This window comes from Myotis lucifugus, unplaced genomic scaffold (assembly GCF_000147115.1).
Source record: "Myotis lucifugus unplaced genomic scaffold, Myoluc2.0 scaffold_198, whole genome shotgun sequence".
Lineage (NCBI taxonomy): Eukaryota > Metazoa > Chordata > Mammalia > Chiroptera > Vespertilionidae > Myotis > Myotis lucifugus.
Window position 1 is genome coordinate 2,121,356 of NW_005871246.1, and position 14,732 is coordinate 2,136,087.

Consider the following 14,732-nt stretch of genomic DNA (forward strand, 5'->3'; position numbering starts at 1 on the left):
AGGAATAGGCCCAAGGAAGCCATGTTCTTGCAGGAATCTTCCTGCAACAGGCCTCTAGTCTATATATATAAAAGCCAAAGCGACCGAACGACTGAACGACCGAATGAGCGGTTGACCGGTCGCTATGACATGCACTGACCACAAGGGGGAAGATGCTCAATGCAGGAGCTTCCCCCTGGTGGTCAGTGCGCTCCCACAGCAGGAGCGCTGCTCAGCTGACCGACAGGCACCAGACACCGGGCTCATGGCTGGTGAGCACAGCTGTGGCAGTGCTACCAAGCTGCTGCAGCGGCAGGTGCCCAAACCAGGCTCAGGCTCCTCCCTGGCCACCTGCCGCTTCATGCACTACTACATCCCCCGAGGGGTCCCAGATTGTGAGAGGGCACAGGCCAGGCTGAGGGACCCCAGTGGTACATGAATCTGTGCACTGGGCCTCTAGTAAGACCATAATAGGGAAGATCCTGAGTTCCGGTGGAGCCATGTCAGGTGTTGGACTCTTTTGGACATCCAAGTGAGATGTTGGGTGTACGGTTTAGGATCTTCAATAACCCCGTGTTCGGAAATATCCCAGTGCTATTTGCTCAGTTGCTATGGGCTCACTTTTCCTCACTGCACAAGGTACTCTGCAGCCCTCCACCCAAAAGCTCATGCCCCTTGGTTCTGCTAATTTTCTTAAATTTGTTTAATGATTTCCTCCCCTCTGTCTTCTCTGCTTTCCCTTCCTAAAACTACTATCTATTTCATTTTGGATCTCCTGGACAGACCCATTTGCTTTTCTTTCCTATCCTGTTTCCCATCTTAGTCCTTTTGTTCTGTTTCTAGATGTTTCATCCCTTCTTTACTTCGGGTATTGCATTCTTAATCTTCAAGAGCTTCTTTATGTTGCTGGAATGTTTTTTCTTTGAGCATCTTGCTGATTTATAACAGAGAATCACACTCATTTCTTCTGCATCACACCTAGCAGTGTGGCAGCCAAGGTCCCACAAGTTCAAGTTTGTGTCCATGTTCAATGCCAAAACTTTCTCTGTGATCCAGGTGTTGTTTTTTTTCTCCCAACAAAACCATCCTCAGGCTCCTGACGAATCTCGGGGGTCTCGCCAAGGACAGGTCAGCTGCCTCTTCAACAATCACCAGGGAAAAGAGGGGCACAGAGAAAATATACGTGCTACAAACTGTATGTACGTGATTCTACAGATAATTTGTGTTAATTGTTTTTACAACAAAGCCGTCAAAGTGTTATTGTTATTTTAGAGAAGAAAAAACACACATTTCAGCAAACTGAATGGACTTTTGTGTCTGGCTGTAAACGTTTTCTTTTGCTGTACCTGAAGTTAAAACATCAGGATCCAGGTTCCAACTCCTTTTCAAACCCACGGGGCCAGCTGACATGCAGGCTCTCCAATCACAGGGAGGGCTGGGGGCCAAGATGCGTTTTCATCGACCCGCTGGAAGTTCTAATTTTGAGACGCTTTGGTCTAGAGCTGTGCTATCCAGTCGATTAATAAACTAAGTGAGATTCAAAGGAAATACCTACCGCTCCCCAGGCCTCCCTCAGAGCGCACAGGGAACCGGGGGGAACGTTCGCAGCCGGAACCCGCCGTCGCGGCGCCGCGCCGCGCCGGAGGGATGCACTTGGGCACCGGACGTGGGGTGCGCGAGCAGCTGCGGTTCCGGTTCCGACCCGGCGGGAGGAGGAGGAGCGGGAAACCGCGCTGGCAGAGGTAGAGCCCGCTGCACCGCCGCCCTTGCCCCGCCGCCCGCCGCGGCGTGTCCTCTTGTCCCCCCAGACCCACGGACATCCGCCAGCCCGCGGCCGCTCGGGCTACTGGCTCCGCGTCCCCGCCCTCCCCTTCCTCCTGCGACCCGGCAGACTGTCCTCTGCTTGACCGCAGGTGCCTGTCACGTGGAGGGACTCTGCCCTTCGTGGGGTGCTCGCGGGCCGGGTCCCTCCCAGGCAGTGGTCCCGGAAGGATGTTGGAGTTAGTGGAGTCCACGTTTAGCCATTGTTAGAGGAAAGCTTGATCTGTTATGTCTAAAATCCACTTCTGTTCTCAGTGGGCCTGCCTCGAGCAGGTGTATCTCTGAACAAACATAGCAATATGTAAGTGCCAGGTGTTTTGAAGGCCTTGTGAGCAGGCAGCTTTCCGGGCCCGAGGAGGTTCCTGCGCCGAAACATGCCGGTCTAGTGATCTTTCCATAGTCTCTGCTGTGATTGTTGCAAAATGAGGCTTCGTTGCTCTCACCCCATATCCCAGAACCCGTCTTCAGGGCAGACTGAATTGGTGGATTGAACTGTGGGCCTGGGATAGCAGGCTTCCTGCCTCCAGGTGGCCTTTTAAAAATAGTATTTTTACTTGCTAATATGGATGGTGGTTTAAGTGTGTTTTTCCCTTTTGGTTTTTTGTATTTGAATGTAGTACTCATGAATGCAATGTGAATGTCTGTGACTTAAAAACAACATTGAAAACAACCTCCCCCAAACCGCAGGCATTGTGTTGAAGCAAATGTCCTCCACCACAGAGAGAGTGAAGTTCACCTTCATCAGGCAGCAGACAACAGGAAGTGCTGGGCTCTGCTTTAAACTCAGGGTCAGAGGGGTGAGAGGTTGGGGTGGTGTTAATCCGTCAGGTGCCATTCATTTTGAAACTAGCCACCTTCATTTGAATGCAAGTATCATTCTTATCAGGTAATTCTTTTCAAGCAGCTCCATGGTGAGGATGGTGCAGCCACTTGCTCACCCCTTGGTGTGTGCCAGGCCATTCTCACAGAACTCTGTGCAGGTCTTGTTATTAGTCTATCTATAGATGGGGCATTGAAGGCTTAGACCGATGAAGAAAACTAGGGAGAAAGGAGGATGTTCCAGTCTGTGTCTGTGTTGACTCTGAAATCTGACCTCTTAACCAGAAGATGTGAACTTCCTGGTGTTGAGGGAGGGTTCTGAGAAGTCCATGTGCCCCAGTGGTCTGACTTGAGAATCTGGATGGTTAGAACACCCAGTGGTCTCTGCTGGGTCTCTGGATGGGCTCCTGCCTCCCAGAGGAACCTAAGAACAAGTCCTCTGGGAGAAGGCCGTCCTGGCTCACCAGAATGCAGGTTTCTGTGCTTTCACATCAGTGCACGGCTGTCTAAGGTTGGTTAGGGTACTAAGAGCAGTTTTATGAAGTTTGTTCATTGAAACAGAAAACCCATGGCCAACTTGCATTTACTTGGTGGTAACTGTGCCTCCAGGGGTGGAGAGCCTCGTGACTAAAGGAGGCCTGTGGTTGTAAGGTGGGGCTCTCTTCCTGGGGTCCAGAAAGGTCTGGACCTGGAGTGTTCAGGACACAGACATCTTCCCTGAACCGATGTATTTTTTTGCTTGTTCAAAGCAGTCCCCGACCCCCATGACTTTGAAGATTTTAGCTCTGTATTGAAAGAATTATGATGGAGTGTTTCAGGGTCCCATACCTGAGGGACATAAAAGCTGTTTTTAAAGGGTGGTGACAGAATAAATTAGTGCAACCTCTCTGGAGGCTACTCTGGCAATATTTACCCAAATTAAAACGAAATCTTTTTGTTGTGAGGCTCATGGGGAGCACCTGGCAGGGTCACTTGTCAGCATCTGCTCCACAAACACCCAGATCCGACCACAATTACAATTGGCCACCTAAGTCTCCTCTGCCTGTTTGCTTGCTGGCTCCTTCTCATCCTGAGCTTTAGCTATATTGCTCCTCCTAGGAGGGCCTGCCTGCAGGAGCACTCTGCTTAGAGGCCAGGACTGTGTCTGCCTGGCTCATGCCTGTCCCCATGCAGAACCCAACTAGGTATTGCCACCTCCCAGACACTCAAGAGATTTGAAGGCAGGTGATGCAGGGTAGGGGGCATCCAGGTCTCTTACTGCCACAGATGTGTGGCCTAATTAGTGCTCAGCATTAGCAAACCATGTATTTGAACTGCTTTTGTCAAAACTTTTTCATTGTCTGCATAGACCTTTTATGAACCAGTAGCTTTAATTGAAAGAAGAATGCTGTTGCCCAGGCCAGATGGCTCAGTTGGTTCTAGTGTCGTTTCGTACACCACGAAGGTTGCAGGTTTAATGCCTGGTCAGGACACATACCTAGGTTGTGGGTTCCGATCCAGGTTAGGGTGTGTTTGGGAGGCAACTGATCGATGTTTCTCTTTCCTTTCCTCTTTCTCTAAAGTCAATAAAAAACATCCTTGGGTGAGGACTAAAAAGAAAAAAGAAGAATGCTGTTATCTCGTTTTATTTACCTCTATCATTTTGAGAAATTAAAGAGCTATATAGACAGTTGCAAACACCCTGTAGATCCACCATCCAGAGCACATTTTTTATTTCTTTTTTGTATAAAATAAAAAAAATGCTGAAGTTGAAGCAATGACATTTAGTAGACTTTTAAAGTCTGATTACAAAAGTCATACATGCTAATTATAGAAAGATTGGAGAAAATTGAGAAGCACTAAGAAGAAAACAAAAGTCACCTGTAGCCCTGTAACCTTGTGACCATCTGGGTGTTTACTTTGAATCTTCTTTTCAGCTCTGACCATCCTTTTTCCCTTGGCAGTATTGGGGGAGCCTCTCCCAGATAGCTTGTCCCACCCACAGTGGGGCTATGGCCCCAACGCCCCACGTGCATATGCCCTGATTGCCTCAGCCCTCTTCTGGACCACTTGGTTCAGTTCCAGTTTTTCAATATTATACATAACACTGCCGTGAACATCCCATATGTGCATCTTCATGTTCATCTCTGAATATTTTCTTAGGATACATTTTTAAGTACAACCACGGAATACAGGACCCACATTTTCTATTTTCATGTCTCATTTTTAAGTGATTGGGAAGTGCCCTTTGGGATGGATGAGTCACGCCATGGGCGTCACCTAGACTGGGACAGCCCTGCAGGTGAGACACTGTTGAGTTAATATGTGATGTCCTCTTTCAGTGCACTCCCCATCACGGACACTCCTCCATCACAGGCTCCTCACCACTAAGGGTATGACACACACGTGGGATCAGCCAAGTCTGGGTTTGGATCACTGCTTCAGGCCTATTATTTTCCCTTGGAGTTGTTGCTGTGACTGCCCACAGCGCATTTACAGCCTTAACCTATGCCCCAGGCCTGTTTACCATCTCAAACTGACTTCCCCCTCCCCCAGCCTAGGGAAGCTCCTAGTGCCCCAGGGGAATGAGGCAGAGCTGGGAGGTTCTGTTCGGTTTGTAGATTCTCTGTTTTAGTCCCCCTCTACCCATGCAAATAGAGATGAGTTTTCTAGAAGTGAGAAAAGATAACATGTTAAAGCTGCCCTGATTTGCTTTTCGCTGGCTTGCTTTCTGAAACTGGCATGTCTCGCATGTTTATCACACTTCTTGTTGTCTCTGGTCAAGCCTAGCTGTTTTCTGAAAATATGTGAGGTTTCTTTATAGTAACAGAAATCCAGGGTATAAAACTAGATGTGAACCCGCCTCTGAACCTTGTGTGGAGGGCAGAGTACAGAGAAGTCCTAGGGCACTCTCTGGCTTTTCCTTTCTGTTTTTGTTTGTTAATCCTCACCCAAGGATATTCTTTCAGTTGATTTTTAGAGAGAGTGGAAGGGAGGGGGAGAGATAGAGAGAAACATGGATATGAGACTCATCAATTGGTTGCACGAGCCCTAACTGGGGCTGAGGATGGAGCCTGCAACTCAGGTACATGCCCTTGACCAGAATTGAACCTGTGACCCTTCACTCCTCTAGCCGATGCTCTAAGCCAGCGGTTCTCAACCTGTGGCTCGCGACCCCTTTGGCGGTCGAATGACCCTTTCACAGGGGTTACCTAAGACCATCCTGCATATCAGATATTTACATTACGATTCATAACAGTAGCAACATTACAGTTATGAAGTAGCAAGGAAAATAATTTTATGGTTGGGTCACAACATGAGGAACTGTATTAAAGGGCCAGAAGGTTGAGAACCACTACGTCTAACCACTGAACCAAACCGGCTCGGGCCACTCTCTGGGTTTTAATAAATGGCCTCTTTAATCTGGAAACAGTATGGGCAAGTGTATTTGGAACTGAACTTTGTTAAAGGTCCTGAAGCCTTAAGGAATATTTGCACAGAACCTGAGAGCAGTCAGCCAGAGCTGAGAGGCCTCTGCATGAAGCCCCTCTGGGCAGTAAGGGGTGTCTCTGAGGTGTGGGGTTCCTCCCACCTGCTCAGGCTGGGAGACTGTCTTACCAGGAGCCCCTGGCTGCTGGAGAAGCCAGCCAAGGAGGCTGATAGGCACAGGCCATTTCACATACTGAGGGTGTCAGTACAAAGCATAACTCGGCTCAGCCATTTTTATTGTTGTGGAGTTTATTTTGTTGGGTAATTATAAAGTACTAGAGGCCTGATGCATGAAATTTGTGCAAGAGTAGGCCTTTCTTCCCCCTGCTGCCGGCACCGGCTTCCCTCTGGCACCCGGAACCCGAGCTTCCCTCTGTCCCGGGCTTCGTCTGGAATGACGTCCGGAAGGATGTTCGGTCTAATTAGCATATTACCCTTTTATTATTATAGATTGTGTAGAATCTGTTTTTTAAATTAAGAACAGAGAACAAAACTGTTTTGTACATACATATAACAAACAATGGCACATTCCTTTTCCCTGGGTAGCAAGTTAATGACAGAGAGAGAAAAGTGTGGCTTTGTCAGGAAGAACGTGCTGAGCACAGAAGAAACAGATCCCTCCAAGCAGCACTGTGTGGGCAGGTGTGGAGGACCGCAGAGAGAACTCTGAGGGAGGCTGTGCCAGCATTGGGACAGCCTGGGCACCTCCTGCTGGGCAGAGCCACCTGCTGCGTGATTCCTGACCTTCCTAGATTTTCAGGGCCTGTCGGAAGGGGGGGTGAGATTTACAGCTTTTATTCTACAGTGTTACTGGATGGCCATTGGAAGGCATCATGCCAGCCCCTGGCATTCAGAGCACCCTCGGGGTTTCCTGTGCCTGCCCCACCCTTCAGGAAAAACTCAGCTAGTCCACACCTCAGCTCCCTATCCCGGGTGCTGCTCTGACCCAGAGCCACAGTTAAAGCTGAGAGGGGAGCAGAGGCCAGAAGGTGCTTGGCAAGGGCGGAACAGAGACCCTTCTTAGCTCCAGAGGCTATAATGGGAGGAGTGACTCCTGAAGGAGCTGTGAAATTGAGGCTTTCAAACCAGGGCAAATGGTTATTAACCTTAATAGGCTGAACTGGCACTGGGAAGGACCCATTTTCAATTACACTGGTAGTAAGGCGTCTAGGGCAGCAGGTGGGCTCCTGACCTCTTGAACTGAGCTAAACTTGGGTTATAACTGCCATCAGTGCAGAAGCAATTGGAAAGCTCACTCACGGGACTGCCGCTGCGGGGAAGTGTTCTACAGAGGAACGCGAGCCGAGTCAGACAGGCTCTTGGAGGCAGGCGCTTTGGACTGACTAGGACCCTTCCCAGGTCTCTTTTCTCTCCGACCCCAGAGAATTCTAGTTGTAAGTCAGCTGATCACAGCCCCTTCCATCGAGTTCTCACTTCTTGCTGACCATTTTGGTCATTTTTTAGTAGTTATGTTTTGGGGGAGAGGGAAGAATTACGTTTCAGCTAAAAAAAAACAACAGTCTTCAGACATGTGAACTTTATTTAAGACCTTGCTCATCACCAAGTTCCTAAATATTCACCGCTGAGGAAGCGTTTGAGAGCAGAATCAAGCCCTGAGTCTGTGTGGGGATGCTTGGAGTCCTCTGACCTTGCCTGCTGATGGAGAGGACATTTGCTTAGTGGCCCTTGGTACTTATCCCTCTTTGCTAGTCTTTTTTCCCAGGCTCAGATTTTTAAAAACCATTATTCAGAATTTACCTTAACTATGTGGGAGTTCAGAATGAGCCACCCCAAGATGTGCCTCATCGATTGGTACATGGATTATTTTGAGCTAAAGGCAACTCAGACCCTGTGGGCTCAAGAAAAACTTCTGCCCCTCTCCCCCTTAACTATCTAAAGGACTTTAATTTCCTAATCGCCCATAAGAAGGGATTTTCAGAGATAGCTTTTCTTGACCTGCCTATATGACAGGGCAGACTTCTAATTACTGACCCTCTGCTCTTCCTATCCTCCTGGGGTGACCTTCCCCTCCTCTGAAGCCCCCAGCTGCCTTACCTCATCCCTAGCTCAGACTGTCCTCTGTACCTATTTCCCGTTTCTCTCTTTGAACCTCTTCTATAGGTGGGGTCTCTGACTTTCTCATGTATGTGGGGCTCCCATGCACATGAAATTAAATTTGATTTTCCCTTTTCAATCTCTTGTTGGTTGGATTATCAGTCTAGCCAAAAGAGCCAGGGGAGGGAAAGGGGAATTTTTCCTCTTCCCCACAAGTGCATTGGATTCTATGTGCTTCTCAGTTTTGCTTAGTGTAGTTCATTGTTTTCAAATCTTGTGTATTTTTGAAACCCTTAAACTAATGAGATTAAATATTGGCTATTTAAATTCCAAAGGTAGTATATTGTGAGAGTCAGTGTTTCCTACTTAGGATGTCACCTTTGATGGAAAGTTAGGCCAACTTGGTCTGGTTGGGCATTTTAAATCTTCTTCGGGTGAGTTAGGACGGGGTCAGGCACAATAACGTGGTGCTCTCTCTTCCTCTTCCAGCCCTGCCCCAGGGAAGCCACGTTGATGTTTGTCGATGCAGCAGTGCCACCCCGCGTGGTGATGACCTTCCAGCGCCTGGTATGTGCACTGGCCTCCCGCCAGCTGGCTCCCATAAGACATGGAGGAAGCCGCCCTCTGCACGTAGCCCATGCAGCTCGCTCTGACAAGAGCGCCCCAGTGTTCACCCGCGCCCTGGCCTTTGGAGAAAGAGTTGCCCTCGTTGACCAGCATGGCGTCCACACGTACAAGGACCTTTACTGCCGCAGCCTCCGCCTGTCCCAGGAGATCTGCCGGCTCCTTGAGTGTGCCGGCCAGGACCTGCAGGAGGAGAGGATCTCTTTCATGTGCTCCAATGACGTCTCCTACGTGGTTGCACAGTGGGCCTCATGGATGAGCGGCGGCATTGCCGTCCCTCTCTTCAGGAAGCACCCCCAGGCCGACCTGGAGTACTTCATCCAGGACTCCCGGAGCTCTGTGGTCCTGGCTGGCCAGGAGTACGTGGAGCTCCTGAGTCCAGTGGTCAGGAAGCTAGGGGTCCCACTCCTGCCTCTCCCACCTGCAGTCTACAATGGGGCAGCTGAGGAGCACGGGGTGGGGGAGTTGCCGGAACGAGACTGGAGAGACCGGGGTGCCATGATCATCTATACCAGCGGGACCACGGGGAGGCCCAAGGGTGTCCTGAGCACCCATCACAACATCAGGGCTGTGGTGAGTGCTTGTGTGGGCCACCACTATTGGGAGGGGTCAGGCAATTGTAGACACAGTTATGGCATGGCTGGTGGGGATGGTGTGGTGTTCCTGTAGTTTTCTGTAGGGCATTCATAGCTGTCACCATCCTACCACCATTTCTTGTGTGTTATTTTTGTGTTCTGTAGCCTTAGTTACCATCTTTGCAAAACTCCCCAGCCATGTTACTTATCTGTAATTTATACCTTCCTTCCTTCCAAAAAACTCTTCAATGCACAATAAAGACAATTATACAGTAAGAGAAATAAAATGAAACAGAAGCTCAAACCACAGGAGGAAGGAGGTCAGTGCCATTGAGTTTAGACTAACTCAGTCCCCTAAGTCAGTGGTAAGCTGGATCCAGGCTGGCTGCAAGGGAGCACGATTGATAAGTTACCTATGCCTCCTAGAAGAGTGTCCTTTTCACCTGGAGAGCCGTCTCTTGACTTGTATTTCTAAGGGGAGTGATGATCTCGCATGCATTTGCACATAAAGGTCATGAGGTATGCAGGACAGTGTGCTCAGTGGTGATTCAAATAGACGAGTCTCACTGCTTCTCAGTAAAAGCTGCGGATGTGCCTGGAACACCCAGCTCTGGGTTCCTTCACAGCCGAGCTGAGGATGGTGCTGGGAGTGCCAGGGAGCTCAGACAGCCATCAGAGGTTGGGCAGCTGGATACAACACTGGCCTCTGGTGAGGCCCCAAGTCCCAGGGCCTGTCAGAGCTGAAATTGCACCTCTGACTGCCCCAGAGTGGGGGGTGGGAGCCACCAAGAGTGCAGCTCTGAGCACCTGGGAGGAAGTCACCAGAAATGTTTGCAGAGGCCTTGGGGCACCAAATCAGAGACCCTTTCATAATGACTAAAGCCCCTGACTGTGTGACTGTTCAACACGGGTAACCAAGTAAACCACAGACCCTCATCATTTCATTATCATCTCCGGTAGATGCCATTAAGGATGCAGTGACAAAGAATGAGCTTTCTCTCCCCACTTCTCCTCTCAGCTGGGGAAGCCCCCTCTGCGTTCTTCCACCTGCATAGTGGCTTCCCTCCTGTCTGAGGCTGTGCTGTTGTCTTGCAGGTGACGGGGCTGGTCCACAAGTGGGCGTGGACTAAAGACGATGTGATCCTTCATGTCCTCCCCCTGCATCATGTCCATGGCGTGGTCAACAAGCTGCTCTGTCCACTCTGGGTGGGAGCCACCTGTGTGATGCTCCCGGAGTTCAGTGCCCAGCTGGTAAGTGGGGGACAAGCTCTCAGCATGGCCAAATTGGGCACCTGAGGACCAGGCACCTTCCTCTGGTGTAAACTTTGCCAGCAGTTCAAGTTTTCTGTTGCTGCCATAACAAATGATCCCAGTGTGGGGGTTTATAACAGCCCAAGTTTATCATCTTGCCGTCTGGAAGTCAGTGGTCCAAAATGAGTCTTTCGGAGCTAAAATCAAGGGGCCAGCAGGGTTGATTCCATCTGGAGGCTCCAGGGGAGAATCTCTTCTTGCCTCTTCCAGTTTCTAGAGGCACCACAGTCCTTGCCTTGTGAGTGTGTCACTTCAGTCTCTGCTTCTGTGGTCACCTCTCCCTCTCTTTTAAGGACCCTCTGATCACAGTGGGCCCACCCAGCTACCAGGGCCACCTCCTCATCTCAAGATCCTTAGCTTAATCACATCTGCAAAGTCCCTTCTGCAACATGAGGTACCACATCCCTGGAGATGAGGACATTTGGAGCCATTCTTGAGCCAATTTCACGGGCTTTCAGCAGTTCTGCAGCAGATGGTTCAGCTGGGGCTCTTTATTAGTTTCCTCGATTGTCCCCTTTTCCACACATTGTTCCTTTCGAACATGCTGTGAGGTCACAGGGGAGGGGACATGTGGTTGTGGCCGTGTGGAGAAGGAAGTGGGAGCGGAGCCCTCACTACTGAGCAGAGCATAGCCATGAAGGACACTGCTTTGAAGGGGAAAGGACTGGGATCTGACCTGCCGCTTGACACTTGTGACCTGTGTGCAGCTCCCCTGGAGCCTTTCGGACCCTGTCCTGAGAGCCCGGGCACAGCTCTGGGGTGGAGGCTGGCAGACAGGGCTCTGGGCCTCCCTCCCCTCCTTCAGCCGTTGAGCTTGCCTTCATCGTTTTGTGTTTTATTTTTCAGTTGCAGGACCCTTAATGGTTTACATGGTTTTACAGAAAGTCTGCAGCTTAAATATGCCCTTCAGGGCACCGTGCTGAGGCACTGTTTCCCTTCAAGCATAAAGACCTACCTGTGGCCTCTTAGCCCAGGGGTCAGGCCACTTCCTCCACCCCCCTTTCATTGTGGGCCTCCGACTGAGGGCCCTGCCAAGTCTGTGATTCTCAGCACTGCTCCCTCCAGTCCAGAGATCGCTGCACTGAAGGGAAGCATGGGGGTGAGGAGCAGGCATCATCCGAGGCTGTTGTCTGCTTAGTAGGATTGACTGGTAAGGGCAGGTGGGGATGGCAACAGGCGATGTGAGAAAAAGCTCACCTGAGGCAGGGGAAGCTTCACCTGACTGGGAGGCTTTTGCACAAGAGTGTGCCAGTACTTTGGACTCTCCAAGACCCCCTAATTCTCCATCCACTTGGAGGACCTCCCCCGGACCAAGGGCGATGGGAAAGCCTCCTCCTTGTGTAAGTTACTGTGTGCTGCTGCCCCAGCACAGCCACTCTACTCCACCGAGGTTTCTCAGGAGCCAGAGCTGTGCTTGTGGGTTCCGTCTGTCCACACTCCAGCGCTGGTTGATTTTAGGGGCAAAGGAGGGAGGGCTGAGTCTCCAGAATCCCTGTAAGCATAGGGAGAGCAGGTCCACCCTGACTCGGAGCCCCAGAAAGCCCGGATCAGGAACCTAGCAGCCCGGCCCGTCACTGACGGACTTCTCAAGTGGACATTGCCAGAGTCCTCATTTCCTAGTTCTGCTTCGGGAGCGACATGAGTGCCCAGTAGGCCTGGCAAAGATGTGTTGGGCTGGCACAGCAGTGGAAAAAACAAAAATCGAGGAGGCGGTTTTTCCCCAAACACAAAGACCCAGGAATGAGAAGGAAAAAAAGCAGAAGGAGGCATGGCTGGCCTCCCTCCTAGCTGTGCCAGGCCTTGTCCCCTTCTCTCCTCTCCCATCCCCATCATTTTGCTCCAGCTGCACTGGCTGCCCTGCTGTCCATACACTCCACCCACCCACCTCAGTCAGCACTCTGCCTACCCTCGGTTTGCTCACCTCTCTGTAAGTCTTTGCCCATATGTCACTCAGCAAGGCCCTGGCCACTCTAATCATCACTGCAACCATCCTCCGTGCCCCCGCCCCATCCTGGCCCTGCCTCTGCAATTTATCATAGCACTTACCGCCTTGAAGCCCATAGAATCATCTCTCTCCTCCTAGAAGGTCTACCCCAAGAGCACAGGTTTGCCTTCAGTTCACGGTGTGTCCCCAGGGCCTAGACTCTAGGCCCTAGAGCATCGGAGGGTCAGAGTGTTAGTGACCAGATGGGTGAATGGATGGTTATAAACATGATACATGGACTCCTGGGCTTCTCACTTCCCCAATGGTTGTGTGGACCATGAGGACATGCTGCTGGGCGGCAGGTTCATACCCCTCTACAAACTGCCTTGCTTTATTTCAGTATCATGACTGGCTGGATTTGTCCATCAGGTGTATGGGGAGAAAGTCCCTTAAATCACTTAGGGGAGAGGTTATTTGTTTGATGAAATTTTACTGTATCAACTCCTCTGAAATTAGAGCGTAAATAGATACCATGTAACACGATCGTCTACTTAAAATCCATTACCAGAGTCCCTTAAAGCAAGAAACTTCTCTGCAAAGCTCTGGGTTGTGCACGTTCATAAAGGCCACGACAGTAGGACTCGGCCTCTTGTGCTCATGGCCTATGGCCATGGATAGTGTGATGCATGGATGTGCTCATCAGTGTCCTTGGCTGTGGGAGATTTCACATGGAAACATGGCAAAGAGCCTCATCCTGGGCGTGCGGGAGGCCCCACTGGCCATCCTTGGTGTTCCACCCTCTGAAGAGGTCTGTAGTTTAAAGTTTGATGGAATTGATTTTGTTGAATACATACCTGTGTAGCTTAGATGTTGTGAAAATGAGAATACATTTTGGACAAGTAAGCACTCAACAGGGAAAAAACCTACAGGGTTTTCATATCTGCTCCCAGAGCTCCAGGTTTGGTGTATTCTTTGGCTTCTTGGGCACTCTCCCATCTCTCCACAGGGGCCCCACTAGGGGCCTGGAAGCGAGTGGGTGCCTTCACCACCGAGCAGCGAGGGCCATTGTCTGTCATTAGGATGCTCCTTTCTCCTATTGAGGTGCTGGGATGAGAGGCCACCAGGGGAACTCACAAGAAGGGTCAAATCTCAGACCTTTGTGGTTCTTTGCCCTAACTTGGAATTTCTCAAAACTGTGCAGCAGAGCTAAATATCAAAACAAGTTTGATAAAAGATTGCAACCCTGAGTTTCAGAATTTTGTGAATTTAGACATTTATATTAGTAAAATCCTTTTACTAAATATTGGGGTTTTGTTTAAGCTTGTATTTAAGCAGTGGTGTAGGGTGACCAGAAACCTATAGTGGTGTTTAAGTCATAGATCCCAGGATCCTCAGGTCATCCTGCTAACAGTGGGGTGACAGGCTGTCACGTCCTGCGAGCCTGACTGATGAGGTGACAGTGACTCGGAGGACAGGCGGAAAGATGGATGGGCGAACTGCCTGATGTCACCCCTGAAGAACAAAGTCTGGCTGTTGATGAGCTGTCCAGAGTCTCAATCGATTTCTTGTCTCAGGTGACTTGGCTCTGGCCGACTTCCTCAGGATCCAGCAGCAGGAGCACTAAATCAGGGACCTTGGGGCTGGCACTCCCTCCTCTGTTGACCTGCTGGGTACCTGCTCAAGGGCAGGGGCTCTGCCGCGCTGGAGGCTGTGGAAGCCACCAGTGCATTCTGTTGAGGCCAGCACCCCTGTCCAGGATACCATTTCCTTTGGTTAAACATGTTGACCTGTGGCCCCAGACAAAGTTCATCCTGGGCTCTGAGAAACTGGATCTTGTTGAAAGGGGGTCAGGCAGTGTGTATATAAAGGTGCAGGGAGAGTTTGGGGTAGAGAAGCAAAGAACATTATGCTACACTGACCCCATAGACCCAGTCACAGTGTGGGGGGTACTACTAGGCAGGAGTGCTCACACCCAGGTCTGCTCCACAATGTGGGGTCACTACAGCAGGAGGTGCTCACACCTCATAACTGCTCCATAGTGTGGGGTCAGTGGGACAGGAGATGCTCACACCTCAGATCTGCTCCACAGTGTGGGGTCACTAGGACAGGGTGCTCATACCCCACAGTGTGGGGTCACTAGGACAGGGGGTGCTCAC

The 14,732-nt window shown here is 50.4% G+C and overlaps 1 protein-coding gene across 4 annotated transcripts in view; it reads left to right on the top strand.

Annotated features, from left to right (window-relative positions):
* Window positions 1–1,679: 1,679 nt before the first annotated feature.
* Window positions 1,680–14,732, top strand: part of ACSF3 (acyl-CoA synthetase family member 3) — a 71,153-nt gene continuing 58,100 nt past the window's right edge. For all 4 annotated transcript variants that reach the window (XM_023761099.1, XM_023761101.1, XM_006097356.3 and 1 more), the window contains exons 1-3: window positions 1,680–1,721; window positions 8,632–9,339; window positions 10,437–10,592. In XM_023761099.1, coding sequence (XP_023616867.1) covers window positions 8,656–9,339; window positions 10,437–10,592 — 840 coding nt within the window. In that variant the 5' untranslated portion in view covers window positions 1,680–1,721; window positions 8,632–8,655. The remainder of the gene's footprint in view (window positions 1,722–8,631; window positions 9,340–10,436; window positions 10,593–14,732) is intronic.